We start from the raw sequence: 16,716 nt of genomic DNA on the forward strand, positions 1-16,716 counted from the left end.
ATGCTGGTGGCCTTCTCGCCCACCTGGGCCACTGCTGGCTCATCTTCAGCCAATGTCACCCAGCACCCCCGGGGCCTTTCCAGCCGCTCTCCCCCAGGCCTGGAGCTGCTCGGGGTTGTTGTGTCCCGAGTGCAGGACCCGGCACTCGCCCTTGTTGAAGCCCATCCCGTTGGCCTCGGCCCATGGATCGGTGCACCCCGTGTCCCAGCCGGTTGTGTCATCCCCGCCCCGGAGGCTTCGCTTCGGCTCCCGCACCGCCCCGAACCCATTCACCGCCACCCCGGCCACCATGGCCTGGGCAGGGCGGTGCTGACCAATGAGGGAGCGGAACGCGGCGCCGTCAGCCAATGGGAATGGGGGAGGGGCCTCGAGGAGGAGCGCCGCGCCGATAGCCAACGGAGACGGGGGCGTGACCTGGACAGGAGGCGGAGCTTACGGAGGAGAGCAGCGCCTGCAACCAATGGGAGCCGGGGTGTAACAGAGGGCGTGGCCTCGGGAGAGGGCGGAGTCGGGGAAAATGGGAGCCCGGAGTGGGGGCGCGGCCTCTGGTAGTCAGAGGGCTCTGCCCACAGCCACTGGCAGCGCGGAGGCAGAACGGGGGGCGCTGCCTCGGGACAGAGAGCGCTGTCTTGAGCCAATGGGAGTGCGGGGGCGTGGCCGGTGTTGGGCGTCGCCTCGGGGAGGAGCGCAGTGCCGGCAGCCGAAGGGGACTCCGGGGCGTGGCCTCGGTGAGGAGCGGTACGTCGGCAGCCAATGGGCGCGGTCTCGGGCGGGGCGAGGCCTCGGGTCCTCCCCGCAGAAAGTGGAAACGCTGGGGGCGTGGCCTGGGGAGGGGAGGGCGCAGGCGACAGCCAATGGAAACTCATGGGCGTGTCCGTGGGCGTGGTCTCTGGGACGTCACGCTGCCCGGAGCCAATGGGATGGTTCGGGGGGGTGGCCTCGGGGCGGAAGGCGCTGCTCTCAGCCAATGGGGGGGCGATGGCGGCCGCCATGGCGAGCGCGGCGGAGCGGGCGGTGCTGGTGAGGCGGGCGGAGCGGGGCCTGGTCCGGTGGGAACGGGGGCGGCTGCGGCGACGGCGGCGGCAACGCCGGCACGGGGTGGCGTGGGCGGGGGGGAAGGGGATGTGGAGCTGGATCCGGTTTGGGTGCGAAGCTGCCTCGGGAAACCGGGATGTTCAACAATTAATAGCGTAGAATGAGTCGTAAAATGGCAAAAACAGGGCAGTATGCCTAAAAAAAACAGCCCAGTGCCCTGGGGTGGCGCGGTGACCCTATTAAATCCTCTCATCCCCACTATTGTATGACTACATTTCCAGTAATGATGTTAAATAATAGAATAGAATGGTTTGGGTTGGAAGGGACCTCAAAGCCCATCCAGTTCCACCCCCTGCCATGGGCAGGGACACCTCCCACTGGATCAGGGGCTCCAAGCCCCATCCAACCTGGCCTTGAACCCCTCCAGGGATGGGGCAGCCACCACTGCTCTGGGCAACCTGGGCCAGGGCCTCCCCACCCTCAGAGGAAAGCATTTCTTCCTAAGATCTCATATCAATCGCACCTCTCTCAGCTTAAAACCATCCACCTCTTCCTGTCCCTGCGCTCCCTGATCCAGAGCCCCTCCCCAGCTTTCCTGGAGCCCCTTTCAGTACTGGAAGCTGCTCTGACGTCTCCCCACAGCCTTCTCTTCTCCAGGGTGAACAACCCCAGCTCCTTCAGCCTGTGCTCATACTGGAGATGCTGCAGTGCTTGATCATCTCCGTGGCCTCCTCTGGACTCGCTCCAGCAGCTCCATGTCCTTCCTTTGCTGAGGTCTCCAGAACTGGATGCAGGGCTCCAGGTGGAGCAGAGCAGAGGGGCAGAATCTCCTCTCACCTTATGATCCTCCTGCTTTGGATGCATCCCAGGACATGGTTGGTTTCTGGGCTGCGAGTGCCCATTGCTGGCTCAGGTGGAGCTTCTCATCCAAAGCCAATACAGAATCATTGCATTGTTCTATAAAATGCTCACTGAGCTGTTCCTAAGGACTAAGGTTTCCTGCTCTGCAACAAGCTCATGATCGCTGCCAGCACACAGCTGTTCAGACCCAGGCTGATACTGAAGATCAAAAACCAGAGAGCTCTTTCAGAGAACTGTACTTTTATAGTACCTAAGATCTCATCTCAATCTCTTTTCTTTCAGCTCAAAACCATTCCCCCTCATCCTCTCCCTGAACTCCCTGAGTAAGAGCCCCTGCCCAGCTCTCCTGTGGAGCTAAACGTGTTACTGAATTTGCCCAAATAACTTGGCATCCTCAGCCTTTCTTTACCCTCACTCGCTTTTTACTTTAGCTTGGTCTATTTTTAAACTGCTGTTGCTTGGTAAAATATACTGAGGGGGAGGAGGAGCATTTCGTTTTTTATCTTTGTTTCTCATCATCTAGTTGGCAAGAAATTTGTCCACAAGTTGAGTCTGTTTTGCCCATGATGGGATCTCCCTTTCTTTATCTCAACCCACAAGTGTGTCATCTTGTTTTACAGAATCATAGAATACTTTAGGTTGGAAGGGACCTTAAAGATCATTCAGTTCCAACCCCCCTGTGATGGGCATGCGATGATCATCTAATTCCTGTTGAGGAGAGGCTGTGGGGGTGTCCAGCAGCTGCCCAGCCAGGGTCAGCCCACCCCAGCAGCTGAAAAAGGCGTCTCAGATTTTGGAGCAGCAGGATCTGTGCTTTGCTCTGAAATCCTGTGCTGCCTATGCTTTCTGAATTCTGTGATCATTGGTGCAGTGTATGAATGCTGCTTTGTTGGACAAAGTCAAACAAGAACAAGGTGACCCTGAGGGGTCCGTGCTGGGACCAGTGCTGTTTGATATCTTCATCAATGACGCTACAGACAACGTGATCAAGGGCGCCCTCAGCAAGTTTGCAGATGACACCAAGCTGAGTGGTGCAGTTGCCACACCGGAAGGATGGGATGTCATCCAGAGAGACCTGGACAGGCTGGAGAAGTGGGGCTATGAGAACCTCATGAGATTAAACAAAGCCAAGTACAAGGTCCTACACCTGGATTGGGGCAATCCCTGATTTCGGTACAGAATAGGGGATGATGTGATTGAGAGCAGCTCTGAGGAGAAGGACTTGGGGTACTGGTTGATGAGAAGCTCAACATGAGCAGGCGATGTGCACTCGCAGCTCAGAAACCAACTGTGTCCTGGGCTGCGTCTAAAGAATCGTGGCCGGCAGGGGAGGGAGGGGATTCTGCCCTTCTTTTCTTGTGAGACCTCATCTGGAGTATTGTGTCCAGTTCTGGAATCCTCAACATAAGAAGGAGATGGAGCCGTTGGAACGGGTCCAGAGGAGGCTACAGGGATGATCTGAGGGCTGGAGCAGCTCCCCTGCGAAGACAGGCTGAGAGAGATGGGGTTATTCATCCTGGAGAAGAGAAGGCTCTGAGGAGATTTTATAGCGACATTCCAGTACCTGAAGTGGCTACAAGAAAGCTGGGGAGGGACTGTTTACAAAGGCTTGGAGTGACAGGATGAGGGGGGAAAGGCTTAAAACTGGAGAGGGGCAGATTTAGACTACACATGAGGAGGAATTTCTTCACCATGAGGGTGGGGAGGCCCTGGCCCAGGTTGCCCAGTGAGGCTGTGGCTGCCCCATCCCTGGAGGGGTTCAAGGCCAGGTTGGATGGGCCTTGGGCAGCCTGATCCAGTGGGAGGTGTCCCTGCCCATGGCAGGGGGTGGAACTGGATGGGCTTTGAGGTCCCTTCCAACCCAAACTATTCTGTGATTCTAAGAATGAGGACAGTTCATTTGGCTGAGGTGAGAAAGTGGAGAGCAAGGCCTTTCAACAACAAATCACGAGGAAATATTTTTCCTCTCCTCCTGGCATGTGATTTTAACAGCATGAACACAGCAGTGTACTTCGATAATTTTCATACGCGTCTGAGAGATTTATTTCCAGTGTTTGACTTGTAATAATTCCTCTGCTCTCCTTCCCCTACTTAGGAAGAAGAATTCAAATGGCTTTTACAAGAAGAAGTCCATTCTGTTTTGAAGCAGCTACAGGACATTTTGAAGGTAAGATTAATTTGCTTCATGTGGCTTTTCTGTGGTGGTTTTGCTGCTGTCCCACGTGAGGGATGGTGATAGATGTCCCCTGGAGGAAAAAATCTTGGTAGAATGTGCACAGAAAGGTCCACAGCGAGTGGCTGGCGCTGCCCCAAGTGTTTCCTTGCCCCCTGGTCTCGAGTACATGCAATAAAGCTGATTTTCCCTATGATACAGTATGTGGAATATTTCAAAGTGGAATATTTTGATTTAAGCTAAAGTACAGTTAAGTTTCGTCTAAGCAGTTATGGTTTTTGAAAGTCAGACAGAATATCCCCCTGAGAGCAGGTTTTCTTTCTCTGATAGCATGTTTTCCTTAAAACGGTGTTTTCCAGACACTGTCCTTTCTTTGAAAATGATAACGTATTGTATGCGGAATGATTTGTGCCAAACAGATCTCTCTTCTTCTCTAATCACCTCTGTATGGAATCCTAACTAATCTGAAGGGCAAGGTCAGGCAGCGCTGGAGCTAGCTCCAAATTAGCAAGAGTTTTGACTATTGCAAAATTTCATAACATTAAAATTAGACCTTGGAAAATAATAGAATATGCATAAGACTTCTGGGAATATTTATACACATGCATGGAAGTGGGAGATCTGTTTTGTAATGGCCTTTGTCTTGTTGCATGTGATTGATGGAGATCACTCCCACACGTTGCTCAGGCCTGATAAAGGATGCTCACTTTCTAAAACTCCAAAACGCATCTTAGAGAGTTTTTATTTGCTGCCATTTTTGGTATCACCTAGACTGCTCTGCTCGTGACCCTCTTTGCTGAGAGAGAGCTGCTTTGAACAGGCACACTGAGGCAGCCAGGCCCATCTGCCCGGCACTCGCCTGAGAGAAAAATGTTTTCTGTAACAGAGGATCTGGATCAGGCTGTAACTCTGTCATGTGATGATGGTAATGAGCACAATAACCTTCAGCTGACGAGCTGCTACTTGTGCATTAGTAGCATGGGCTGTCCTCATTCAACACAATCTTTCCCTAGATAAACCCACTTCTCTGCCCATACATGTCCTTCCAGAGGTGTGGAGCCAAACCAGGCCTGAACTGGCTCAAAGGGACTGTGTGCATGAGAATTCACCGCTTTCCTGCTGGCTTAGTTTTCAACAGACCCAGCCTCTTCACGCCCTGAGGCTTTGGTGAGGGTCAGGGGGTGATACAGGAGCAGAAGCATGGAAGTGAACGCTGAAGTGCCGACCCAGGGACGTGACTCAGTAGCACGTGACAAAACCCTGCAATATCTGTATATGCAGCATCTGTCTTGGAGAATTTGTGATAGTTTGAAGGGTGAGGTGTGATTAAAGGACAGTCACCAGCCGGTATAACTGGTCAGAAGGACTGGTTTTTACTCCAGACTTCCCAGTTGGGTAAGAGACTGGTGGCACGCATGCCTGAGGGCACGCAGGGCTCAGCAGGCAGATTGGGGACCCCTCTTGGTGCCGCCTTGCCTGGTTCTGAGGTGTCACGCTGAGGCGCAGCATTTCCAGCACCTTCCACCACAAGCATGCACCTGCTCCTGTCCCGCAGGAGGGTGAGAGAAAATGTGTGCCCTGCTAGCTGCAGGAGGCAACTGCTGATGTCATGAAAAAGCCAAACTCAATAATCAATGCCAGTTTGATTATTAAGCAGGTATTCTTTTAATAAACAGCGCCGGGGTACAGGGGGGGAACCCAAATTGTGTCTGACTGTTGAGGCTGGTTACACGACTTTTATACTGGTTAAACATACACATTCATATAGATTCCCGGAAATATGTTACGTATCCATCATTTCTGGGAACTCATTATCGTAGTTTATCACCCACTCTTGTATGCACATCACAGTTTCTCTGTGTCTTCAGAAGTCTCTGATGGTCTTTATGTTATCTCCTTCCTCACTCTATGCTCTTGGTGGCCTCAGGTCTGTCCTTTGTTCCTGCTTCAGGACTGTCCTTTCAATACTTGATTTGTTCCTTGTTTCAACAAGTAAACAAGCTAAACTGCTGTTACAATCACATTCTTTTCTAACTGCAAGCTGGCCAAGATTTGATTCTTATCATTCTGAGAGGTGCAGTCGCCACAGCAGAAGGACGGGATGTCATCCAGAGGGCCCTGGATGGGCTGGAGAACTGGGGCTGTGAGAACCTGAAGAGGTTGAAGAAGGCCAAGTGCAAGGTCCTACACCTGGGTCAGGGCAATCCCAGGTTTCACTACAGGATGGGGGATAATGTGATTGAGAGCAGCCCTGAGGACTGGGGGTGCTGATTGATGAGAAGCTTGACATGAGCCGGCAACGTGTGCTCGCAGCTCACAAGGCCAACTGTGTCCTGGGCTGCGTCAAAAGCAGTGTGGCCAGCAGGGGAGGGAGGGGATTCTGCCCCTTTATTCCTCTCTTGTGAGATCTCATCTGGAGTATTGTGTCCAGTTCTGGAATCCACAACATTAGAAGGGTAGGGAGCTATTGGAACGGGTCCAGAGGAGGCTACAAGGATGGTCCGAGGGCTGAGGCACCTCCCATCCAAGGACAAGCTGGGAGAGTTGGGGTTGTTCAGCCTGGGGTAGAGAAGGCTGTGAGGAGACTTTATAGCGACCTTCCAGTATCTGAAGGGGCTACAAGAAAGGTGAAGAGGTACTGTTTACAAAGGCTTGTAGTGATAGGACGAGGGGGAAAGGCTTTAAACTGGAGAGGGGCAGATTTAGACTGGACAGAAGGAGGAATTTCTTCATGATGAGGGTGGGGAGGCCCTGGCCCAGGTTGCCCAGAGCAGTGGTGGCCGCCCCATCCCTGGAGGCGTTCAAGGCCAGGTTGAATGGGGCTTGGAGCCCCTGATCCAGTGGGAGGTGTCCCTGCCCATGACGCAGGGTGGAACTGGATGGGCTTGGAAGTCCCTTCCAACCCAAACTATTCTATGATTCTTATTATTCTTATTATTGCTTAAGCTAATTCATTCTCTTAATGTAATGATTTATTCCTTCCTTCACTGCTCCATATTTAACCACTTGCCAGCATTTGCGTTTCTGCTCTTGCCTGGCCTTTGCCCACTCTGGCTTGTGGTGGGCGCTCCAGCACTCACTGTGTCCTCTCTTGGGCAGGAGGCCTCTCACCGTTTTGCCCTGCCTGCCAGCAGCTCAGGAGGATCCATCAAACAGGAGAACTTTGTGCTGAGCACCTCTGGGTAAGTGGCCGTGGTAATGGGTCGCTGCTGCTTGGCCAGGCTGCTCCGGTGAGAGCCGTGCCGCATTTGTGCCAGGGTGTCCCCTCAAGTAGCAAAGGGCGCTGTTGCATGAGCGGCTGCAGCAGAGGGCTTTACAGCACCTCCAGAGAACACGGGGTATATTTAATTGATTTCACCTTCAGGAAAACAAATGAACAAACTCTCCCGGCAGGTCAATGTCGCAGTCTGCAGCCATGCTCCCGGCACTGCCTTGACCAGACCAGTGCTATTTCCTGCTGACACCTGTAATATAGTCATCAAATCCCTGCCACGCGCTGGTGCGCTGCATCCCTGCGCTGCTGGCAACTGTTTTGCCAAGGGGCATTTTTCCGATTCTCTGCGTGAGGAGTTGCTCTTGGCTCAGTTTCTGACCCTGACCCTGGACAAAGCTGAACCTTTCTCCTAATCGCCCCGAAAGATCAATACTTCAGCTTCCAGTACTGAAAGGGGCTCCAGGAAAGCTGGGGAGGGGCTCTGGATCAGGAGTGCAGGGACAGGATGAGAGGGAACAGTTTTCATCTGAAAGAGGGAAGATTGAGATGACGTCTTTGGAAGAAATGTTTTGCTGTGGGGGTGGGGAGGCCCTGGCCCAGGTTTCCCAGAGCAGTGGTGGCTGCCTCATCCCTGGAGGGGTTCCAGGCCAGGTTGGATGGGGCTTGGAGCCCCTGAGCCAGTGGGAGGTGTCCCTGCCCATGGCAGGGGAGTAGAACTGAATGGGCTTTGAGGTCCCTTCCAACCCAAACCATTCCATGACTCTATGATTCTTCAGTATTAAAGTATTAAATCGACTCTAGTTTTCATTCATTGCTGTTTCTAGGCAGATCTTGGATCTAAAGAGTTTATCCAGTGAGCTCTTGAAGCCTCAGGTGCTTTGGTCTTCCCCTCCTGTTCATTGTAGATGTGAGCCACCTTGCAGGACCTTTTAAAGGGTTTGGAATGTGGGTTTTTTCTTTATTTATTTTTTTTCCTTGTTGATGGGACAGAGTGGGATTTGTAGCTTTTGGCTCCTATGTGAACCGGGTAGGATACCATGTCAGTAATTCATCTCATCTCTTGCGTTTGTGCTCTCTAGAGCTGTTTGTACCAGCCACCAAATTGTTGATAGGTAATAGCTGAAGTAAGCCTGGGATCAGAAAGGAACATAATGTTTTTATCAGGGCAGTTAGGATGAGGTGGACACATCAGCAGCTGGCCACAGGCCAAGAGCTGGGGACCAGAAAGCTTGTGTAGAGCTCATCTGTGTCCCCGGACTGAGCCGTGGGCCGAGGGGAACCTGAGCAGCTACGCAGGACGGGGAGGGGTGATATCAGGCTGGCAATTTGGGTCGGTGCTTCTTCCCTCTTGGGAATTGCGTTGCCCAGATCTTTCTTCTCATTCCAGCACTGACCAGGTGAAAGGCATGTTGATGCTGCAGGGAGATGCCCTGTGTCAAGCTGTGAGTATTTGATGTCCTTCTTACTTTGTGCTACCATTCAGGGGTGGGAGTCATCCTTATTACGCCCTAAGAGCTTGAGAGGGAGAGGTTATCCTTACTATGTATTGCCAGGGATCAATGAGTATTCTTTGTCACTCTTCCCTAATAGGCCTTAAATCCTTAATGTTTCAGCAACCGTTGGAATTTGTGAAGATCTACTGCCACACACACACTCTGTGGTGAGGGGTGGAGTCACCTTTCATGGAGATTCCCTGTCTTTACCACGTTTGCTGTGTAATTTCAGATTTCCTCTGGGGCTCTCTGTGACAGGGCTGGATCCTGCCTGGATCCTCAGTCACTAAATGTCTTTCAACTTATCCTTTGTGTTAACATCTCCCTGTAGGAGGATGGAAGTTCTGGCCATGCTGGGACTGCTGAAAGCAGCTTGTCAGAATGTTCTGGGGGATGAAACAGAGTGGGACTGGCAGGTTTTGTGTGCTGGATAAGGGGGTTGCTCGCTCATACGTATTTGTTTCTTTCTTCAAGGACATTAATCTGAAAATGCCTCGAAATAATCAGCTCCTGCACTTTGCATTTCGGGAGGACAAACAGTGGAAATTACAGCAGGTACTGTGAATTTTGGATGCCTCGCTCTGTAGCATCTGCACCCTCCAAGCAGTAGCTGTGGTCCCCCACTTTCCAAGTGAGAAGGTTATGTCCATCCCACATCAGCTCCAGTGGGAAAAAACGAAGGGAGGAAAGAAATGCAATGAAATTAAATTATTGTCCTAGGAGAGAGGTGGGTTCTGCTCGTTCCTGAAACACCAGCGAGCTGAAGGTTGGCTGCAGGCAGTTGTAACCCTCCAAAAGGAGTGTCTGAATGGTCCTAGCTTTGTGTCTGCTTGTAAAACCCAGGCTAGCAGGGCAAAGAGCAACTTGAGAGGCTTGGAGTAGTTTCCTCTTACTCTCTTATGGAAGCGTTTCTTTATGCTGAGGACAAATCTCACTGCACTGTGCTCTTGGAGCGCAGCCGAGTTCCACGTGGCTATCCCAAATGCGGGATCTCTGTCGTACTGTTTTGCTGGGAGGACCTGATCTGGCACCTGATCTTGAAGAAATAATTTCCCACAGTTACTTTGTTGTAGTTGAGGAGGCTGGAGAAAGAGCAATTCCAGGGGCTTCACTGTGCCACGGCCCAGGTTTTACAGGTGATCAGTGCATTTGGTCTTGAGTGCAGTGAAGTGAAAGCTCTACTTGGAGCTTTTTAGGCATGTGGAAAATTGGGTAGTGGAGATATTAATGCCAGACTTGACTGAGTTTATTTATTCCTCACAACAAGGTAAGGAGGTTTTTGTGATAATGCTCAGCAGTGCATCCTGTTTTGTGAGTGTTTTGTACAGCTGGTTAGCTGACAGGCTTCTACCAGCTTTTATGGAAAACACCTTCCTTAATTTACTAGGAAGAGCTTTGTCTTCTAATATTGTTCTGATGTGGCATGTGAGTGCCTAAAGGGCTCTGTGCAGAAGCATTTACAGCGATTAGATGGAGATCTTTTGTCCTGTCTGAATTAAAAATGAGCATGTTGAGGTATTGGGAGTTTCTTCCCTCACTGAGTGGTGCCAGCTGGGCTTTCACTGTGCAAAGTCATTGGTAAGAAATTGTAGTATAAGTAGATTTTTGAGGAACACAGGTGCAGGCACACAAGTTTCGAGGACCAGAAAATAGAGAAAAATTAAGGGGGAATAGGAATGAAGCAAGTCCTTACAATAGCAGGACTTTGCTGGGTTGGATGACGCTGCCAGGAGCCACTTAGCTTGCTCAAAAGCATCTGGAAGATGTAAAGGCTGGAGTTGGTGATATTTGGAGATGCCACAGCCCAAGTAGCTTCAGAGTCTCTCTGCAGTTTGGCATGGGCTCTATCATGTCTCTCTTCTCTCCGTAGTCTCCAGTGCCTCGTACTTCCTAATAGCAGGGCCACTCTGTGATCCCTGAGCTCCAGATGGTTCTGAGCAGAAGGTTCTGCTGCCCGGAACCAAACACAAATCACTTTCTTCCAGGGCGATTTTCTTCTTCCTCTGGTTTGTCTTTGGTCCCACGAAAGCACTGGGATACACCTAAAACCTTACTTTGATAATTGTCTCCTGGCTGCGAGCGATCTCCCTTGAGAGGGACTTGAGCTGCCTGTGTCCTGTGTCTGGGCGAGTTCCACAAGCAGCACACGATGGCAGCTTTTTGATGCTGGAGAGAACTCTCAACTCCAACAATTCTGGTTTAGGAGGACTCTGAAATACTGCCAGACATGCTGTATTAGAAATCAGTGTTTGCTGCTCATTGCTGCTAGTGGTGTAAGTTGTGTCATTGGTTTTAGCTTTAGTAGTTCCTAAGGAAGACATTGTTATTCCTGTCGTTAGACCTGACTGCTGTGAGAATTCCTACCTGAACAGCCATGACCAGAGTCCTCCCAGAGTGAAAATGCCTGATGTCACTGTTCCTTCAGGGCAACACCACTGTTTTTGTTGACAGTCCAGGCTGTATCTGTCACCCTGGTCCTAGAGCGGAGAACCCAACAGTGTCTCTGGGCAGCATTTGTGTTAGCAAGTGTCTGGTGCTTAAATAGAAATGGCCTTAACCAGTCACCGTTTTCCTGACAACAAGATAATTGGGGAACCCTCCCTCGGCTGATGGTAGAGAGTGTTTCTTTACTAGAGCTGCGTTTGTACCTTTGCAGATCCAGGATGCTAGAAACCATGTCAGCCAAGCCATTTACCTGCTTATGAACAGAGATGTAAACTACCAGTTCAAAACAGGCTCGGAGGTTCTTAAGGTGAGAAGAAAGCCTGCTCTGCTCGGGTAGGAACGTACTTCTTCTCTCTATTTGTAGTTTTAAACATAGTTAATGCACATTACTGTCCCGAATCTTGTACTGGAAATGGATTCCTCAGCCGTACCCATGGATGCCTGTGTCAAGTGGTACCCATATTATCTCATCTTTGAGAGGAATCTCTGCTGGTTTAGCACCAGTAAGAGGGTTGTACCCTGTGGTGAATCTGAGCAGGCAGTGCCCTGTCACACAGCAGTGACATTCTGGGAGCATCTCCTATGATCTTTTTTGGATGATATGGTTCCACAGCTGATGCTCTTCTCTATCAGTCAGGGCTTTTGGGGAGAGACAGTCATGAAGCAAACATGATTACGGTTTGTACTTGTGATTTACTGATGATCCTGGGCTGCGTCCAAAGCAGTGTGGCCAGCAGGGAGGGAGGGGATTCTGCCCCTCTATTCCACTCTTATGAGACCTCATCTGGAGTGTTGTGTCCAGGTCTGGAATCCACAACATAAGAAAGAGATGGAGCTGTTGGAACGGGTCCAGAGGAGGCTACAAGGATGATCTGAGGGCTGGAGCACCTCTGCTATGAGGCCAGGCTGAGAGAGTTGGGGTTGTTCATCCTGAAGAATTGAAGGCTCTGAGGAGACCTCAGAGTGACCTTCCAGTAGCTGAAGGGGCTACAAGAAAGCTGAGGGGGACCTTAAAGATGATCCAGTTCCATCCCCTACCATAGGCAAGGACACCTCCCACTGGATCAGGCTACCCAAGGCCCATCCAACCTGGCTTTTAACACCTCTAGGGATGGGGCAGCCACAGTTTCCCTGGGCAACCTGTTCCAGGGCTCACTCTCATGGTGAAGAAACTGTTTTAGGAAGAGTCTAGTCTAAATCTGCCGCTCTCCAGTTTAAAGCCTTTTCCCCTCATCCTATCACCACAAGCCTTTGTGAATAGTCCCTTTCCAGCTTTCTTGTAGAACAGCTAGTGAGTAGCTGTTCTCTCTTCAGTGGCTGTGGTGGTAACAGTTAAAGTTTTTGTGGCTTAAACATAAAACACATAAAGTTTTAATGTGAGAGCCACACCTTCCCAAGAAGCCTCTGAATTCCTGGAAGGGTAGGGGTTTGTTGTTGTAGTAACACTTGCAGAAGGCTGTAGAGCTCTGCAGCGCACTCTCCAGAGCTGTGCAGGGATTGCCATTCATCTGTGTTCTCTACGTTATCTTGTAGCTGATGGATGCTGTGATGTTGCAGCTCTCCAGAGCCCGCAATCGGCTCACCACTCCAGCCACTCTGACTCTACCAGAGATTGCCTCCAGTGGCCTCACAGTAAGTATGTGGTGGTCTAGGTCTCCTTCCAGTCTGGCAGCGTGCAACAGTTAAGATATTGTGCTGCATCTTGGTGGAAACGGATTGCTGAAGTGTTTCCTGAGGCAGAAAGACAGAGATGAAGTCGGTGTAAGCCGTGAGCAGCTTTGGCTGCTCTGTATCTTCTTGTGGGGAAAGCAGATGGCTTGGGCTTGAAGACTCTGGTTCTCAGAGAGTAAATTCTGTTCTCTGCCTAGGAAGCTTGTCCAGGGATGTTTTGCCCTTGTGAACACTGCTCCATCCTCTTTTGTCCCCATCAAGCACACCCTGCTTGATCAAGTGCAGCAAGAGGAACAAGCAGCCTGCAAGCTGCTGTTTCTTTCTTTCCTAATGTCCCTCTCGCTCTGGGGTAGCTGCAGCGAGGCTTGGAAATGGTGATTGCCCAACATCAGAAATAATGGTCCTTTCACTGACAAACTACTGTTTTCTCACCAGAAAATGTTCACCCCTGCTCTGCCTCCAGACATCCTTGTGAATTTCTACATCAACCTGAACAAGCTGTGCCTGACTGTCTACCAACTTCACGTGCTGCAGCCCAGCACAACCAAGGTGACGCCTGTGACCGCTCGAGCCTTGTTGATTTATCTCTCCCTGCGTCCCCCTGTGAGGAGGAAGGACATCACGCTGCTGCGTGCTGCGATGTCATATGCATAAGATAACGCAGAATGACTGTCACTGACGTTAAGTGTCTGTGTTTAGATCTGCTGCAGACAGAACTGCTCTAAATCTACCTTGGAGGTGTGGCTGCTTAACCCAGAAGTAAATACCAATGCTCTGGAGAAAGCTAGTAGCTATTTTTTTTTTTTTGCCAAATAATGCTTTGTCTTACAACGCGGTTTAATAATTTTGTGTAATTTTGGAAGGGCATAGTTGTATTAATCCAGTTTACATCCAGGTTTAGATTTACATCAAAAGTTTACATCAAAATTTAGATGAGAAATGTTTTGCTGTGAGGGTGGGGAGGCCCTGGCCCAGGGTGCCCAGAGCAGTGGTGGCTGCCCCATCCTTGGAGATGTTCAAGGCCAGGTTGGGGGGGGCTTTGGTCCCCTGATCCAGCCGGAGGTGTCCCTGCCCGTGGCAGGGAGTGGGACTAAATGGGCTTGGAGATCCCTTCCACCCCAAACCATTCCTGATTCTGTGAGGTATCTTGGTGTTTTCTGAAGGGAGTTTTGATGGATACTTTTGTCCTTCACCAGCATTTGGGTTGGTTTGATGTCCCGTAAAAACAGAATTAAACTCTTAAGCTTTATGAAATACAGTCCCTCCATGATGATATGTTTCCTAAAATCTATCTCTTGATTTTCATCTGGATCTTCTCATCTTATCTTTCTGGTGCTAATGTTTGGAGCTAAGTTGGACTCAGCCACTGTGGAGATTTTTTTTATCCTTAAGAATCAGGAAGGAATCAAATGGCATGGATTGTGTATGAATGAAGTATTTGGGCAGATACACTATCGGCATTTCTTGATGTCAAGCTACTGAAAGGGCAAGCTTTAAATGTCCCCCTTCCAAGTAGTTTGTTTACTGCATCAAAATCCTAATGACCTTTTCCTTCCCCTTTAGAACTTCAAGCCTGCTGGAGGGTCCATCTTACACAACCTTGGAGCAATGTTGTAAGTACAGGCTCTGCAAGGGCTGTGTAACTGGTGACGGAGCATGCTGAGGGTGGGATCCAGATGGTTGTATGTCAACCAAAACGAACGTGAGGCTGTTGGCATTGCAATCTGCATTTCCTGCCTCTGTGCCTCTCTGGAAAGTGGTAAAGTTTCTACCTTAACTCTATTGGATTTAGCTTAAGGCTAAATCTGGCCAGAGTAGACCGAGAGTTTGCGTTCAATAACTTTGCTAGATGCTGTTCTGAATGCAGTTGAAACCATAATGGTCTGAGGATGGAGGACAGTTGAGTTTTGTGTTCTGTGCTGTTGTGTGTGTGAAGCCATGCTCTTTTTTTTTCCTCCGCTCCAGTGAGTTTGGCAACCAGCGCTATGAAGTCAGCCACGTCCATAAAGTGGAATGTGTTGTCCCATGGTTAAATGATGCCCTTGTCTTCTTCACAGTTTCACTGCAGCTTTGCCAGCAACTGAAGGACAAGGTAATGGCCTTAAGATTGGGCTTTGTTTTTAACGCTGGATTTTGAGAGGACCTCAGATCTCCAAAAAAACTGATGTGATGTTATTCTGTACAACTGAAAACGGAAAGCAAGTGATGAGTTGGTGTTGTGGGGCCAGGGAGCCGGCACTGCCCACAGCCAGCCACCTGCGGAAAGGGTCATGGTGTGGCAGATGTGTTTGCTGAACTAGTCAAAGGCTGGAGAGGAGCAGGTAGACACTTCTGTGTTCTCAGTCATGAGCTGGGTGTGAGAAAATGCCAGGGTGCTGGAAAGGAGGCACGGAGACCTCAGCAAACTAGATTCCAGCAGACCAGTTCTCAGTTCCAGCTCTGCAGCTGAGCTGGCTGCCACCTTGAGCAAGGAACTTTGTGCTTCAAGCCTTTTCAGTGACGTCAGCAGCAAATCCACCCTCCTTAGCGCTGTGCTGGAGCGCATAGTGTTGCAAAGCTCAGTCTTCATGCACATGTTCTGTGCTCTTTCTTCTGTGGCCCAAGGGATACAGGAACTTACTTGCTTTTCTTCTTGCTTTACAGATCTCTGTTTTCTCCAGTTACTGGAACTACAGGCCATATTAATTCATCTGTGGAGTGTCCGTGCCCTCGCAGTACTTCCAGTGTCTCCCTGTTTGTTTTCACTGTGCCAGCTGAGTCCCCGTCAGCCTGAGGAGCGCTGGGTTGGCTACCGAGTGGCTCCCTGTAGGGCAGGGTGTGCATCCAGATGTCTGCGGAAGCACCAAGCAGTGCTGGGTGGTTGGTGAGAGCTTCCGCCTGTCTTTATTCTCCCGTGGGTTGTTTGATTTATGCTTTCCCAGCCTCTGAGGAATTCCTGCGGCCCATTACAGGGGATGGGGAGCTGTGGAGCACTCTCACTAACTGTGTTTGCACGCAGTGCTGTAACTAACTAACTGCTGGACTGTGTGCTGGCTGGGAAGGGATGGAGACAGACTGATCTAACACACTACAAACTGCAGGGCATGCTGCTCCAAGTAGTGAAATCTGATGTGATCTGGTCCAGCCCTGAGCTGCTCCCTCTCTCATCTCTTCTGTCCATGCCCTTGTCATTGATTCCCCTTTGGGAATGTTCTTGCTGCTGTTTGAACTCTTTTTTTTATTATTTTCTCCCCTGGCATCAATGTGATTATATATATTTTTTTTTCCCTAAGACCTAGCTGAGCCAATTGTTTTTTTCCAGGTTTAGTATCTTGTTTTCACTGCCAGCCTTTGGAGCTGCCTCAGTATCTTGAGCACAGCTGTGCAGTCTCACATCCTGTTGTTAAACCCAAAGTGAGTACCATGTTGTTAATACAATTTACTGCCTACCTAAGGATGCTACGGTGTGTAACTCGCCCCTCTAGCAATTAATAACTGTGAAATAAAGATCCTTAGACCTGCTGTGCTCCTGTGTGCTGTCAGTTCTGAGCAGGGACAGGGATCTGTCAGAGCGAGTCCAAGAGGAGGCCACGAGGGTGATCTAAGGGCTGGTGCACCTCCTGTATGAGGCCAGGCTGAGAGAGTTGGGGCTGTTCAACCTGGAGAAGAGAAGGCTGCAGGGAGACCTTAGAGCAGCTTCCAATACTGAAAGGGGCTCCAGAAAAGCTGGGGAGGGGCTCTTGAACACGGCGGGCAGGGACAGGATGAGGAGGAATGGTTTTCAGCTGGAAGAGGGGAGATTGAGATGAGATCTTGGGAAGAAATGTTTTGCTGTGAGGGTGGGG

The 16,716-nt window shown here is 50.3% G+C and overlaps 1 protein-coding gene across 3 annotated transcripts; it reads left to right on the top strand.

The window, feature by feature from the left end:
* Positions 1–934: 934 nt before the first annotated feature.
* Positions 935–16,400, top strand: ROGDI (rogdi atypical leucine zipper). 3 transcript variants are annotated; one of them, XR_008452445.1, is made up of 12 exons: positions 3,767–3,805; positions 3,992–4,063; positions 7,169–7,251; positions 8,671–8,725; positions 9,251–9,331; positions 11,433–11,528; positions 12,755–12,853; positions 13,328–13,441; positions 14,456–14,505; positions 14,858–14,984; positions 15,536–15,755; positions 16,194–16,400. XR_008452445.1 is itself a non-coding variant. In XM_054080870.1 (11 exons), the coding sequence occupies exons 1-11, from the start codon at positions 979–981 to the stop codon at positions 15,575–15,577; spliced, it is 861 nt and encodes a 286-aa protein (XP_053936845.1). In that variant the 5' UTR covers positions 935–978; the 3' UTR covers positions 15,578–16,400. The 3 variants fall into 3 exon arrangements, 2 of the variants coding, with proteins under 2 accessions (XP_053936845.1, XP_009569346.1); XM_054080870.1 differs by lacking the exon at positions 3,767–3,805 and adding an exon at positions 935–1,020 and having other exon boundaries at positions 15,536–16,400; XM_009571051.2 differs by having other exon boundaries at positions 15,536–16,400.
* The last annotated feature ends 316 nt before the right edge of the window (positions 16,401–16,716 follow it).

The sequence above is a fragment of the Cuculus canorus genome, chromosome 15, assembly GCF_017976375.1.
Source record: "Cuculus canorus isolate bCucCan1 chromosome 15, bCucCan1.pri, whole genome shotgun sequence".
NCBI classification, from domain to species: domain Eukaryota; kingdom Metazoa; phylum Chordata; class Aves; order Cuculiformes; family Cuculidae; genus Cuculus; species Cuculus canorus.

Coding starts and splice junctions, on each gene's coding strand:
- ROGDI (XM_054080870.1), top strand. CDS start 979: ATGGCGGCCGCCATGGCGAGCGCGGCGGAGCGGGCGGTGCTG. Junction 8,726..9,250: donor GAGATGCCCTGTGTCAAGCT/GTGAGTATTTGA, acceptor TCTTTCTTCAAG/GACATTAATCTGAAAATGCC. Junction 14,985..15,535: donor GCCAGCAACTGAAGGACAAG/GTAATGGCCTTA, acceptor CTTGCTTTACAG/ATCTCTGTTTTCTCCAGTTA.